Here is a 15,723-nt window from a genome sequence, read left to right as displayed (position 1 = left end):
GAAGAAGGCAACCGGCTGGAGAGAAAGATCCGGAAGAGAACCGGATTAAAGGAAGAAGAGGGAGAGGAGGAGGAGGAGGAGGAGGAGAAGAAGGAGGAGGAGAAGAAGAAGAAGAAAAAAGAAAAAGAAAAAGAAGTAGGAGAAGTAGTAGTAGTAGAAGAAGTAGAAGTAGTAGAAGTAGTAAACAGTCTTGAGTTTACAAACAGGATCAGAGCTGCGAGGTGTGTTCAGGCCACGCCCCTTCAGGTAAACGCTCGGGTGTGCTGAACAGGTGAGGACACGCTGTGTGTGTGTGTGTGTGTGTGTGTGTGTGTGTGTGTGTGTGTGTGTGTGTGTGTGTGTGTGTGTGTGTGTGTGTGTGCTGTTAAATTCTGATAACAGGCTTTATTATTATTATTATTATTATCAGTGTTTATTGTTATTATTATCAATATTAGCAGTGTTGATTATTATCAGTGCTTATTATTTTTATCAGTGTTTTTATTATTACTATTATCAATGTGTATTATTATTTTATCAGTGTTTATTATTAGTTTTTATTAATGTTTATCATTATCTATCTTCGTCGTAGTCGTAGAATATATAGATCATATGTAAAGTTATGCATCGTGGTACACAATGTATAAAGTTCTATAATGATGAGATGTATGGACGTATGATTGGTCAGTGGGCCAGCGTGACTTCTGTCAACACAACAGAAAGCTAGCTAGCCGCTAACGGAACTGAATCTGAGAGCAGAATCTGCTAAGAGAAGTTAGTTGCTTGGTGTAGTTTTTTAACACTCAATGGCTGAAGGAGGAGGAGAAACGGACTTGGTGGCCGATTTAGTAAATGGAGAAGGAGCTGGTACTGGAACTGAAGCGCACCGATAAACTGAACAACCGCGTCATTGAAGTGTTTAACAAAGAGAGGAGGATGGACTTTGTCTTTCAGTGAACAGCATGTGGTGAGTGAACTTTGTGTTACTGTTGTGTTGCTGCTGCCCGCGTCGGGCGTGGAGCCGGGGACAGTGCCGCTACCCGGGAGCTAGCTGCTGCAGCTAACGCTGACAACACTTTGTATTGCTACTACTGGATGTTCTCCTTGATAGGAGATCACAAACTGTTCTCAGATTCTTGATATAATGGTTCTGAACCCAAACAAAGCTCAGTTTAATTCTCTTCTCTTTATCTTCATTTCTGCTCTTTGTTTGCAGAGCGATGGCTGGAAGCGGCTCAACAGGAAATCCCAGCGCTGCCTCGTCTCGCCGGCTTCCTGCCCGCGCTGACGAGGACACTGATTGGATCTCAGCTTTTGAGGAGGACAACCGCCACAGCAGAGAGTCAGTCGTTCTGCCCAGGTCCCAGAACCACCAGAGTCCAGCAGAGACTGAACAGACTGCAGAGAAACCAGACCATCTGCATTTCATCGAACAAAGAATCCACAAGGACCTTGTGACTGAAAAAGATTATCAAACCAAACAAGATCAACAACAACTGAGAGACTCTCAGACTTTTCCAGCGAGACCAGATCAAACTAAACTAGATCTTCTTCCTAGAGAGCAACAGAAAACAAATGATTCTCCGTCCCCAGAGATTCAACCAGAACCAGATCACCCTTTCCCAAGAAAACCATATCCTCTTCTCGAGCTAACCCTCGAGTCCAAAGACCAACAAAACCACCAGAATCCACCTTCAGAGAAACTCACTTCAACCTCACCTGAGAGGCATCAGGACCATCACGATCCTCCTCCTTACCTGAACACCAAGCGGGCTCCTCCTCCTCACCTGAGCATCCAGCAGGCTCCTCCTCCCCTAAACACCCAGCAGGCTCCTCCTCCTTCTCACCTGAACACCCAGCAGGCTCCTCCTCCTTCTCACCTGAACACCCAGCAGGCTCCTCCTCCTCCTCCTTACCTTAACACCAAGCGGGCTCCTCCTCCTCACCGGCGCACCCAGCAGGCTCCTCCTCCTCCCCTAAACACCCAGCAGGCTCCTCCTCTTCCCCTAAACACCCAGCAGGCTCCTCCTCTTCCCCTAAACACCCAGCAGGCTCCTCCTCTTCCCCTAAACACCCAGCAGGCTCCTCCTCCTCCCCTAAACACCCAGCAGGCTCCTCCTCCTCCCCTAAACACCCAGCAGGTTCCTCCTCCTCCCCTAAACACCCAGCAGGTTCCTCCTCCTCCCCTAAACACCCAGCAGGCTCCTCCTCCTCCCCTAAACACCCAGCAGGCTCCTCCTTCTCCCCTAAACACCCAGCAGGTTCCTCCTCCTCCCCTAAACACCCAGCAGGCTCCTCCTCCTCCTTACCTGAACACCCGGCAGGCTCTTCCTCCTCCTTACCTGAACACCCGGCAGGCTCTTCCTCCTCCTCGGCTAAACACCCAGCAGGCTCCTCCTCCTCACCTGAACACCCAGCAGGCTCCTCCTCCTCCTTACCTGAACACCCAGCAGGCTCCTCCTCCCCTAATTACCCAGCAGGCTCCTCCTCCTCCCCTAATTACCCAGCAGGCTCCTCCTCCTCACCTGAACACCCAGCAGGCTCCTCCTCCTCACCTGAACACCCAGCAGGCTCCTCCTCCTTCTAACCAGCCTTCTTCGACCGACGTTTCGACCCTGGCTCCTCCAGTCCAGGCTCCGCCTCTCAGCAAAGACCAGGTGGGGCCCCACCCTCTGGTTTCTTCTTCAGGTGACCCTAAACTGTGCGGCTTCCTGCAGAAGCAAGGGGGGCCCCTGAAGGCTTGGAAATGGCGCTGGTTCACCTACGAGGAGAAGAAGAACCAGCTGTTCTACTACCGCACGCCACAGGATGTGACGCCACTCGGTCAGGTGGAGCTCTGCAGCGCTACATTCACCTACCCGCTGAAGGCCGAGAGGGGCACCTTCCACATCAGGACGCCTGAACGCACCTTCATCCTCAAGGTTGGAGGTCATCCAGTCTGTTAGTCTCTGTCCACAGACTTAACCCAACAGCCAGGGAGCTCACCTGGTTTCGTGGTTTAGTGGTCAATCAACCAGTGAAACAAGCATTCAGGCGCCACAGCCTCCCTTTGAATGTGTGTGTCTTCATCAGTTTCTATATTTATTATATTTTATATTCGCCCCCACAGGCTACGACCCAGGAGCTGATGCTCTATTGGTTGCAGCAGCTGCAGGTGAAGCGCTGGCAGCACAGACGGAGTTCCACCTTTCCAGAAGGGTCCAACAACAACAACACTGCAGGGGAGAAACCAGGTAATGCTCTCAGCCTCTACTTCTCACTGCTGACGTCAACAGGATGTGACGGACCGGAGGCTGCAGGTGGGTGTTTGTTCACTTCCTGATGATGTCATCAACTCAGGAAAACTAGTGTGTGTGTGTGTGTGTGTGTGTGTGTGTGTGTGTGTGTGTGTGTGTGTGTGTGTGTATCCAGACTAAATACAAATAGAGAGCGGCTGCTAGCGCCACCTGCAGGACATTTGATTTATTATATGAGATTTCTTGTGTGAAATCTTAAAATGTATATATTAAGAAACTATAAATAACACAACATAGATTAAACAACAATAGTTATGACTAATATAACTAATGAATGTATGATCAAAAACTTCCTTCATATTGATCGGCATCTGCCTGATGAACAGGAAGTGAGACTGCAGACGACTTCCTGCCCGCGTTGAGTGGCCCGCTGGGTCTGGTGGGCGAGGGGGCGGCCGGCGGGCCGGCGCGCACGCCGCTCACCAACATGTCCATCAAACATCCGCTCATCGAGATCCAGTGAGTGACGCGTTCACGCATCACTGTGTCTGTCTGAGATGAAAGAGAGACTAAGTTTCCCATGAGCCTCAGCGCTGATTATGAGGACCCAACCTCTTATTTCTGTGCAGGAACTCCGTCCACAGTCTCCGTAAGCGGGCGTCTCAGGAGTGGACTCAGAGCGACTCCACGAGCACTTCCTGTCACGCCATAAGTAGCCGTATGAATATTAATAATAACGTGTCATCCAACACATGCTCATGCATGACCAATCCTCTGGAGCTCTTACCATCACGTTTCATTCTCTCCAGCTCCCAGGACGTCCGCTGAGACTCCGCCCCTTACCCTCTCATTGGCCGAGGCAGCGGGTCAGGTGACCCCGGCGGAGGGCAGGGATTGTCCCTCGCTGCTGGACGGTCGCAACATGAGGACGAAGAACCCCCTGATGGTCCTCTGCAGAGACACCCTGTCCTCAGACCGGACGTCCCGCCTCCAGCAGGAGAAGCAGGTGCTGCTGGAGGACGTGCGGGCGCAGAAGGTGATGGATCACATCCCGCCTGTCCATCTGGTCCTGGTTTTAATCCGTATGCTGTTGTAATGTCAGCCACAGAGATGATGATATAAATACACAATATAATAATGGTGATGTTGATAATAGTGATATAAATCTAATAATAATACCTGCCAGGAGCTGGTCTGGATCCTCCACAAAGCCTTGGAGGCCTCTCAGCTGGAGAAGCGATCCTGTGCCCAGTTCTTGGCGGAGACAGGCGAGCAGGAGCGTCTGGAGCTGCTGCGACACGGCGAGCGGCAGGCGGCGGACCTGCGAGGCCGCCTGGAGGACCTGAAGAAGGAGGCGGAGGCCACGAAGACCAGTCTGGCTCAGAGAGACGCACATCTGGCCGAGCTGCAGGAGAACATCGGGATGCTGCTGGAGAAGAACAACGCCAAGCAGGAGGTGAGCTCACACGAGGACCAACACCTGGTTCCTCCCTGTCGGGGGCCGCTCAGAGAGGTCATGTTTCATGTCCTCATTAGGGGTCAGAGCATAAGGACTTGAGATGTGGTACAGTGTCAGACGGAAGAAAAGAAACCAGTTCCACCCATGTAACGATAAGCTCTGTCGAATCACCTGAGACCAGATGTCACCTGAACCTGCTTGTTCAACGACCTCCTCCGCTGGTTTCCCGCCAGGTGATCATCAAGCTGTCTGATCAGGTGACCTCCTGTATGACCTTTGACGGCGGTTTGAACTCTCAGACCTTTAGACAACTTCAGCAGGGGATCGAGAACCTGAAGGTGAAACTCTTTGAACTTTAAGAACTTTTTGAAGCACACAAACAGAAATATTAACAACACACTTGAAGACTGATGAATCCTCAGGTAAAGGTGCATCGCTGCTTCATCTAAATATGCAGAGCAACAAAGAAGGTTACAGAGTAGAGATGAAGCCTTAACCTCCTGGAGGTCCAACAGAGACCAGGACCTCCACAGCTACACCTATGTTGTGTTTATAACACCTGTATATTGTTGTCACTGCGCATCACCTATTTTCTCTTTGAACTGAAGTGGTTGTGGTCCTCCAGGACGATATTGAGGCGTACAAGACTCAGAACCAGTTCCTGAACTCTGAGATCCACCAGCTGACGAACCTGTGGAGGACCAGTTCTGAGCAGGAGAAGAGTCTGATGGGGAAGGTGGGTCCAGCTGCCAACCCTTTTAAAAGCTTCATTAAATGTGACGTCAGAGCTCAGCTTCCTGCTCTGGTTCCTCTCTTCTCTCTTCTGATTGGCTGCAGTGCGCCTACCTGGAGGCCAGTCACTGTCAGGTGGAGAGCCGGTACCTGGGGGTCCTGCGGCAGCTGCAAGAGACCAAGTCTCTAGATCCGGTCCAGCGGGGCGCTGTCCAGAAGAGGATCCAGGAGGCCCTGAAAGGAGAGCTGAAGAGCGCCCTCAAGCTTAACATGGCCAGGTAGCGAGGGCGGTCACAACACCGGGGTAGACAGAATAACAGGAACACCTGGTCCATTGACTGTGAACTCTGTCCTCAGAGACCACGACCAGTACGGCTTCAAGATCATCCCCGAGTACGAGGTGGAGGACGTGAAGCTGCTGGCAAAGATTCAGGCGCTGGAGATCCGCTCACACAACCTGCTGCATCAGGTATGAACCCTCACCTGTAGACCAAACACGCATCAGCTGAACACCTGGGTCCTAACCCCGGAGACAAAGCCGATGTGACAGGAAGTGTATTTAAAGTGGTCTCTGGGTTCTCCCTTCAGGACGGTGCAGAGCGCCCCCTGTTGAGTCGCTGGGCTCAGTACCTCGCCAGCAGGTCAGATGACCTCTGTCCCTCACCTGAGCTCAAAGGCCTGCTGCGAGGCGGCATCCCTCAGGAGTACCGCCAGCAGGTGTGGCGCTGGGTGGTCCGAGCCAGAACCAGGACTATCAGGGAGCGTCACCCACAGCGCTACCAGCAGGTACGCAGGACGTTCACACCTGGCCACACCTGTCCACACCTGTCCACACCTGATCCCTCCTGTCCACACCTGTCCACACCTGTCCACACCTGTCCACACCTGTCCACACCTGATCCCTCCTGTCCACACCTGTCCACACCTGATCCCTCCTGTCCACACCTGATCCCTCCTGTCCACACCTGATCCCTCCTGTCCACACCTGCCCACACCTGTCCACACCTGATCCCTCCTGTCCACACCTGTCCACACCTGCCCACATCTGCCAACACCTGATCCCTCCTGTCACACCTGTCCACATCTGATCCCTCCTGTCCACACCTGTCCACACCTAATCCCTCCTGTCCACACCTGATCCCTCCTGTCCACACCTGATCCCTCCTGTCCACACCTGATCCCTCCTGTCCACACCTGCCCACACCTGTCCACACCTGATCCCTCCTGTCCACACCTGTCCACACCTGCCCACATCTGCCAACACCTGATCCCTCCTGTCACACCTGTCCACATCTGATCCCTCCTGTCCACACCTGTCCACACCTGATCCCTCCTGTCCACACCTGATCCCTCCTGTCCACACCTGATCCCTCCTGTCCACACCTGATCCCTCCTGTCCACAACTGTCCACACCTGATCCCTCCTGTCCACACCTGATCCCTCCTGTCCACACCTGTCCACACCTGATCCCTCCTGTCCACACCTGGATGTAGGACCTGTTAATAACTTCCCAGTAATCCAGCTGTTGTGTTTCCAGCTGTGTGAGAAGAGTCGGACGTGTCCTCATTCGGCCTCCAGACAGATCCAGCTGGACCTCCATCGCACCCTGACAAGCAATCAGCACTTCTCCTCCCCCTCTAGCCCCGCCCTTCAGCAGCTCCGCCGCATCCTATTGGCCTTCTCCTGGCAGAACCCTGCCATTGGCTATTGTCAGGGACTCAACAGGTATGTTTTCCTCTGTTGAAGAAAGGTTTCTGAGAACCCGACTCACAATCTGTACTCTGTATAGGTTTAAAATGCATGTAGGTGTGTTGTGAGACATGCAGGTGTGACCTCTCACAGGTCTGGTCTGGCATCCCGACGCGTGACGTGGCGTGACGTGGCGCGTGACGTTTGGCGTGACGTTTGGCGTGACGTGGCGTGACGTGGCGCGTGACGTTTGGCGTGACGTGTGACGTTTCCCGTGACGTTTGCCGTGTGTCTCTTAGGTTGGCGGCCATCGCTCTGCTGGTCCTTCAGAGTGAAGAAGACGCTTTCTGGTGTCTGGTGGCGGTGGTTGAAGCCATCATGCCTCAGGACTACTACACTAAGAACCTGGTGGCCTCTCAGGTACCGACAGAGAACGTTGTGACAGAACCACACTTCCTTTCTTCAAAGCGATGTTATGAAACATTGTAATATTTCCATCTTCAAGTTGGTGAAACAGGATTTTCTGTAGCTGTTAATGTTTTGGTTTATACTGATGGCAGGTGTAAACCTGCAGCTCGTCAGTCCCAAACTAAATCTTTTTGATTGATCGGTTATTGGTTCCTGTGTGTACAGGTGGACCAGCGGGTGCTGAAGGACCTCCTGGCGGAGAAGCTTCCCAGACTGGCGGCTCACTTTGAGGACCACGGCATCGACGTGTCTCTCATCACCTTCAACTGGTTCCTGGTCGTGTTTGTGGAAAGTCTGCCAAGCGACATCCTGCTGCCGCTGTGGGACGCCTTCCTGTACGAGGGCACCAAGGTACACACACAACAACACGCAAGAACACGCAGGAACACGCAGGAACACGCAGGAACACGCAGGAACACGCAAGAACACGCAGGAACACGCAAGAACACGCAGGAACACGCAGGAACACGCAAGAATACGCAAGAATACGCAAGAACACGCAGGAACACGCAGGAACACGCAGGAACACGCAGGAATACGCAAGAACACGCAAGAACACAAAAGAACACGCAAGAACACGCAAACACATGCTCCTGTCTGGACATAGACAGCCATCACTTGATCCTGGGAGGTGACTTTAACCTCACTCAGGATCCTAATCTTGACAGACCATATACTGTTAAATCAGTGAATCCAGTGACGAAGGTTCATGTTTAAAGCTTTACTTCTGTCCAACAACTACAACGGGATACATTACATCAGTTCCTCTAGAAGAAAACCGAACTTGCGCATGCGCACTAAACTGAATACTTAACAAACTCCCCTTTCTCTTTAAAGAAAAACATAGTGATAAAAAACATTTGTTTTTCTAAAACCTTAAACAGATAAACATAGGTTTCAATTATCAACCTTAATGAATAGAGTTTGTGGGTCCCAACCCCTAAGGGCTGGGACAGGTCCAATCTGATTTTTCTCCTTTTCTAGTAAAGATGCATATTAAGTAACTAAGAGGAAGGGTTAAGTTTTTTAGAGCTGGTGAATAAACACCTCTTCTCTCTCCTGCACAGAATTGTCAGGTACCCCCCCCAAAAAACATGCATTCTTACCTCCTCTTTTATACACCAGAATACATAAGTCATCCTGTCACCAGAGTTGGACAGAGCAGGTTTCTGTATGTCTCTGTCAGTCAACGATTCTTTAGATTATAGAGTTATGTTGCATTCTTCAACATCGCTCACCTTCTCATCTTCTGTCAATTTTGCATGTTCATTTTTGTGAGGACAATCCTTTGCCCAATGATATGTGCTTTGGCAGATTGCACATCTCGTCCTTCTTCCATATCTGTGGAGTGGATTCGTCCCTTGAACAGCCGTGTGGTTTTGTGGGCTTGACCTGACATTACTTTCACGCTTGCCTGTAAACCGTGTCGTAGGCAGAGTCGCCAGCTCCCACACTCACACGGAGGTCATTAGCTCCCTCTTGTGGAGAGTTATCGCCAAAGATTCTCTTCAAGCCTCACTTCATGTTAACAAACGAAAGCTCTGGGCATGCGGTAAATGCCAATTGTTTGTCTTTAACATGAAGTCCTGCAGTATCTAGTAGCTTGAAAGCTAACACAGCATCTGGAAGCTCCATCTTGAACTCACGTAGTCTGTTGTACCGGCGCTCAAACTCGATAATGTAGTCGACCATAGAGACGCCATTTTCTCTCGTAATCCGGTCAAACTCCGTGTACACCTCGCTGGCGATCCTTTTCCTCTTTCAAAAAAACAGAGTCCAATTTCGTGAGAAGTATAAGCATTCCTCCATCGACGTTCAAATCCACTGCGGCGATTTCTAGCGCACTATCCCTCGCTCTTCCCGTCAGCGATAAAGCAACCGCCAAGGCCTGCTTCTCATCCAGATCCGTCACCAGTCTCCAAACTTCAACCTAATATTTCCAGCACTCGTAAGACTTTTTCTCGTCAAACTGCGGCGGAGTTTTGTAATTTCCAGCCGCCATCCTCTGCTACCATGTTAAATCAGTGAATCCAGTGATGAAGGTTCATGTTTAAAGCTTTACTTCTGTCCAACAACAACAACGGGATACATTACATCAGTTCCTCTAGAACAAAACCGAACTTGCGCATGCGCACTAAACTGAATACTTAACATATACCATCTCAAATTCAGCATGTAAAGCTTATCTACGGGGCCAAGTGATCTCCTCCACCTCGTACTTGAGAGATCAGAATCGGCTAAGTTGGTAGAGATATCAGATCGGCTTCAGGAGGTTGATGCTAACACCCCTACATGCACTTTACGATCAACGCCTCAAACTCCAGGCCGAGCATGACCTCCTGTCGACAACAAAGATCTAAAAACAATTGCTACACTTAAGGCAACATTATTTTAAAATGGGAGATAAGGCAGGTGAACTTCTGGCTCACAGACCAGGACTAGGGCATTGTCGAGACTGATCCCTAGGTTTAGGTCTCCCTCTGGAAATGTGGTCACTAACCCCAAGTTCGTGAATGATGTTTTGTTTAGTTATTATTCAGAGCTTTATTCATCAGACTGTCCAGTGGAGGAGCACAACCCTTTGAAATCTATCTCCTTCCCCAAAATCAGTGAGGACATACCTAACAATCTTGGAGCTCCAATCTTGACTGAATTGCAGGAGGAGGTCTCCAGGCCCGGACGGGTTCATAGTAGAATTTGACAACCTAGTCTCCCCACTGCTGACATACAATGAATCATTTCAATCTGACGGCTGCCCACAACGCTATCTGAAGCCACCATCTGTCTCCCACTGGAAATGGACAAAGACCCCCCTATAATGCAACAGAAATAAAAGGCAGCAGTAGAAGTATGAAATGTGATTTGATTGACACCTTTGTGGCTTGGTGTTACAGGTGATCTTCAGGTACGCTCTGGCTCTCCTCAAATACAAAGAGGACGACATTTTGAAGATCCACGACGGCGTGGAGATCTACCAGTACCTGCGCTTCTTCACCAAGACCATCTCTGACGGCAGGTAAACACTCACCTGGTCTGACCTGTGGGACATGAAATGATCCTCATTGTTGTGATGCTGCCACCTGCTGGAGCTCAACACACTGCTTGTGATGCTGTAGTTTATAGTACACAGTACACAGTAGTACACAGTATATAGTTTCTAGAGCTGTCCGTCAACTTCAAAATGACCGTAAACTATTGTAATAATGGAGAATGACCTCGAGCTGACCGGTACATAGTACACAGTATATCAACATATAGTATACACTATTGTAATAATGGAGAATGACCAGTACAGAGTGAGCTCCATGACGGTTGAGTCCTGTCTTTCTCTCTCTGGCCTTTTTCTGTTGTTCTCCAGCCGCTAGAATAAAGGCTACAAAGTGCTATACAGACATCTGCTGCCGTGTGCATGAAGCCGGTAAATGTGGTTGTCTCCTGCAGGAGGTTGACCGGCATCGCCTTCAGCGACATGAACCCGTTCCCCGGCCGCCTGCTGAGGAACCGGCGAGCGCTTCACCTGGCTCGCCTGCAGGGGGAGCTGCGAGAGCTGGAGGAGCAGCAGAGGGAGTTCGTCACGGAGAGCGCCGAACGGAAAGACAAGGAGCTCGACGCGGCGGTCAGTGAGGACGACGAGGAACTCTGATCTCACTCACCACGTTATATCTGAAGCTTTGTATCTGCCTGAAATGGATTCTTTACTAAACAAACATATATACATACATACATACAGAGTATACTGTAACTCCGTTACGTTATTCATTCTGGCCACATGACATCTATTGCTTCTGTCCATCCGGGGAGAGGGATCCTCCTCTGTTGCTCTCCCTCAGGTTTCTTCCCCTTTTTTCCCTGTGAAAGGGTTTTTACTATCTTTATTGGGGGAGTTGTTCCTGATCCGATGTGAGGTCCCGGGACAGGATGTTATGTGTACAGATTGTAAAGCCCTCCGAGGCAAACTTGTATTTGTGATGTTGGGCTATATAAAATGAATTGAATTGAGAATATATATAATAGCTTTAGCCCCTGGGGGGCGGGGCTCAATGCTCTGTACGACCAGTGATGAGGATGATGGATATTTTACATACGTTTTAGAGGACAAACAATAAAGTTATTATTTGTAAAAAAAAAAAACTGGTCCTGGTACAGGATGTTATGTGTACAGATTGTAAAGCTCTGAGGGGAGTTTGTCATTTTGGGCTATACAAAATAAACTGAGTTTGGCTAAAATCACATGCCGGTTGTTGTGATGACGTAATGAGGGAGGGGCTTGGTGCTGACTCCACAGAGACGGGTTGAAGAAGTGGGCTTGGTATTGACTCCACAGAGGCGGGTTGAAGAAGTGGGCTTGGTGCTGACTCCACAGAGGCGGGTTGAAGAAGTGGGCTTGGTATTGACTCCACAGAGGCGGGTTGAAGAAGTGGGCTTGGTGCTGACTCCACAGAGGCGGGTTGAAGAAGTGGGCTTGCAGAAGAAGAACTTGGGAGCCGATGGGGACGGATGCAAGAGAGGTTGTTTCTGTTCATGGCAATAAATGACATGAGCTGATTATGAGAATCTACAATTAATCAAGTCACCATTTCTTAAAGGAGCACTACAACAATTTACTTTAATCTCAGTTGCGATGATGACAGAAATAATCTATTACAGAAAACTATTTTCCTTAAAAGATATGTCTATTTGCTGCTTTTCTCTGTTTAAGATCAGACAAAACATTTAAAGACACCGTGAACATTTGGAACAATGATCTGACATTTTATAGACCAAATATTAATAGAATAATTTAGAAAATAATTGGCAGACTAACCGACAATGAAAATAACCACAGTGTGATGTCTCCGCATGGGGTCTTCCGCATGGGGTCTTCCGCATGGGGTCTTCCGCATGGGGTCTTCCGCATGGGGTCTTCCTTATGTGGTCTCCGATGTCCCACACCGACTAGACGAGGACAGCATGGTGACCTTTGACCCCGGGCCTGATGATGAAGAGTACGACACCTTGTTCCCCAGAGAAGAGCGATTGTCCTCTGAGTCGCCCCGGCAACACAGAGCGTCCTCTGCCTTCTCCCTGAACTCCGCCGACACGAAGTAGAAAATGAAGGGGTCGATGCAGCTGTTGAAGGTGCTAACCGCTAAGCTAACCATGTAGGGTACGTAGAGGTCCTCGCCGTCTCCGTCCAGCGAGCTGTCTGCGTAGGTGAGGAGGAGGAGGATGTTGCTGGGCAGCAGACACACAGTGAACACTAGCAGCACCAGCACCGTGACCCGGACCGCGTGGCCGTACCGCCTCCCCTCGGCCAGCAGGGTGCGCAGCACGGCGCCGTGGCAGTACAGCACCACCAGGAAGGGCAGCAGGAAGCAGACGGCGAACAAGCTGGCAAAGTACGGCAGGAAGTACTTCTCCTGGTCCTCCTCGGGCAGCGCATCATGGCAGGTGGTGATCTGCAGCTAGTCCAGCACGTAGGTCTGCCGCGTCGCCAGCAGCGGCAGCATGGCGGGCAGCATGGCGGCCAGCACCGCTGCCCACACCGCCGCCGTCATGTAAAGAGACGTCCGCCGGCCGCGCAGCGTCTTGGCGCCAAACGGGTGAACTAAAGCGATGTATCGGTCCAGAGCCACCAGCGCCAGACACAGCACGGACCCGTACATGTTGCCGTAGAACACGGCCATGACCACGCGGCAGAAGGGCTCGCCCAGAACCCAGTGGTTCCCTCTGAAGTGGTACACGATACGGAACGGCAGGACCAGCAGCAGCAGGCAGTCGGCCACCGTGAGGTTGATGAGCAGCGTGGTGGACGGCAGCGGTTTGGTCCTGAACAGCAGGACCCACAGAGCCAGCAGGTTGGAGGGCAGACCCACAACGAAGGCCAGCAGGTAGAGGACCGGCAGGTACAGGGTGGTGGTCGGAGCCTGGATCTCTTTCAGCTGCTTCTCCTTCAGAGTGGTGAAGGTACAGTTTGTCTTCAGCCTGAACGCCCGCAGACCTGCAGGGACCAGAACACACACATCAGTCTGTAGACCTGCAGGAACCAGAACACACACATCAGTCTGTAGACCTGCAGGGACCAGAACACACACATCAGTCTCTAGACCTGCAGGGACCAGAACACACACATCAGTCTGTAGACCTGCAGGGACCAGAACACACACATCACTTATGTCATGATGTGAGTTTGTCTGTTTCCCGTTTTATTTTGTAGTCCTTGTCTTGTGTGTCGCCTGTGTTTCCTGCACTTCCTGCCCTTGTGATTGTCTGTTGATTGTCTCTGATTGTTCCCTGCTGTGTCTAATCACCTGCCCCTCCCCTGTCTAATTAAACCCTGTTTGTCTCCTGCCTTAGTGTGGGATCGTACTGTGTGTTCCCGCCGTGTACCCATGGTGTGGGTCACGGCTGGCTTTTGGTGGCCCTCTTAGTCACGTAGCCTGAGGGGTAAGACCCTTGCTGCCAGGGTCCCTGATCCGGAGGCCCGAACCTCTGGGCCTCGTCGATGTCGGGTTCCCGCTGCTGCCCCCACGCCGCAGTCCACACCGGTTCCAGTTGTCGCCTCCACACAGCAGCAGCCGATCTCGGCTACCCGTATCCTGTCAGCGTCCGGGCCGACTTCCTGCTAACCCCGGGTCTTCAGTCAGCGGTCCAGCCGATTTCTGTTCCACGTCTCCAGTCGGCGTTCCGGCCAGCCCCCGTCCCGGCTTCCGCCTGTGCGCCGCTGTCAGTCCGTGTTCTGCCGGCTCCCCGGCCAACCCCGGCTCCTTGTGCCCTGCCGAGCTCTGTGCACCCCGGCTCCCTGGTCCCCGCTGCTGCCTCAGAGGCGCACCCGACACTGGGTTCCCGCCGGCGCCGCGACCTGTTCCTATGCCCGCCACCCCTAAGTCTAGTTCCCCCGAGTCTAGTACAACACCGGGTTCCCTACCGGCACCCCGACCTGTCCCAGAGTCCCCTTCTGAGCCTCCGTCCCATTCCCCGCCGGAGCACGGCTCTGATTTCCATCCTCTGGCACACCCCCCGGACTGTTTCTGCATGACCAGTGGCCGTCCTCTGGCCCGCCCCCCAGAACCGCATCTCCCCGCCCGGTGGCCGTCCTCTGGCCCGCCCCCCAAAACCGCATCTCCCCGCCCGGTGGCCGTTCTCTGGCCCGCCCCCCAGAACCGCATCTCCCCGCCCGGTGGCCGTCCTCTGGCCCACCCCCCAGAACCGCATCTCCCCGCCCGGTGGCCGTCCTCTGGCCCACCCCCCAGAACCGCATCTCCCCGCCCGGTGGCCGTCCTCTGGCCCGCCCCCGGAACCGCATCTCCCCGCCCGGTGGCCGTCCTCTGGCCCGCCCCCCGGAACCGCATCTCCCCGCCCGGTGGCCGTCCTCTGGCCCGCCCCCCGGAACCGCATCTCCCCGCCCGGTGGCCGTCCTCTGACCCGCCCCCCGGAGTGCATCTGCTGGACTCCACACTTCATATTTAGACACTCATGCCACTTAACATACACTTTAACTTAAACACACGTCACTTTAACATACACTTACATTAACGTTATCTGTTTGTCTGAGCACTTTATCTTATACTTGATTTAATATCATTGCACTGTTGTTGTTGCTGATTGTTGTTTGTCTCGTCTAACGTCTCATGTCTAATTTATGCAACTTCCTGAAAAATTCCTTGTTTGTGTAAACATTCCTGGCAAATAAACGGTTTCTGATTGTAACAACGTGTCTTTACTGTAACAACGTGTCCTTACATGCAGAGTTCCAGGGACTAAAAGTCAGCTTGATCATATCAAAGAAATAAAAAAACAAGGACACACAGATACACATTGAATCAATTAAACATGTCCTGACCCATTTATGCAAGAGGAAGAAGACGACTTACGGAAGGACATGCTGGAACATTCGTCTGCAGGACAAGAAGTTGGAGACACGCTGCAGATGGACGACAGCACAGAGACGAAGACAAGAGTCCCAAAAAACAGCCTCATCTTTCTCTCCCTTCAATTCTTCTTCGGTTTTCCTTCTTCCAGTTCTTACACCAGTTTTTCTTTTTCACCGTTTTTCTGAATCCGTTAACCGAGCAGCTCTCTTCCTCTTCCTCTAACAGCCCTGTGGTTTTACAGCAGCAGTACTCTTGTAGTACACTGGTAGTTGTATTAGTATCGGCACTATCAGTGCTGTGAAACTCA

General features: G+C 51.6%; 2 protein-coding genes across 2 annotated transcripts; one reads left to right on the top strand and one right to left on the bottom strand.

The window, feature by feature from the left end:
* Positions 1–1,199: 1,199 nt before the first annotated feature.
* On the top strand, positions 1,200–11,793 carry tbc1d2 (TBC1 domain family, member 2; the record flags this gene model as incomplete). Its single annotated transcript, XM_079228531.1, has 16 exons — positions 1,200–2,900; positions 3,089–3,212; positions 3,602–3,734; positions 3,845–3,933; positions 4,025–4,251; positions 4,402–4,671; positions 4,908–5,012; positions 5,300–5,410; positions 5,512–5,684; positions 5,764–5,875; positions 5,995–6,192; positions 6,944–7,131; positions 7,395–7,515; positions 7,729–7,914; positions 10,458–10,579; positions 11,005–11,793. 16 exons carry the CDS (start codon positions 1,200–1,202, stop codon positions 11,204–11,206), a joined length of 4,062 nt encoding a protein of 1,353 aa, XP_079084657.1. The 3' UTR covers positions 11,207–11,793.
* Positions 11,794–12,470: 677 nt separating this feature from the next.
* Positions 12,471–15,522, bottom strand: LOC306746343 (proteinase-activated receptor 4; the record flags this gene model as incomplete). Its single annotated transcript, XM_079229243.1, is given in 3 exon segments — positions 12,471–13,007; positions 13,011–13,543; positions 15,417–15,522. Coding segments are annotated over 3 exon segments (1,176 nt in total).
* Positions 15,523–15,723: the final 201 nt, after the last annotated feature.

This window comes from Taurulus bubalis, assembly GCF_910589615.1.
Source record: "Taurulus bubalis genome assembly, chromosome: 13".
In the NCBI taxonomy this organism is placed as follows: Eukaryota; Metazoa; Chordata; class Actinopteri; order Perciformes; family Cottidae; genus Taurulus; species Taurulus bubalis.
This window is presented reverse-complemented; position numbering and strand designations above follow the sequence as displayed.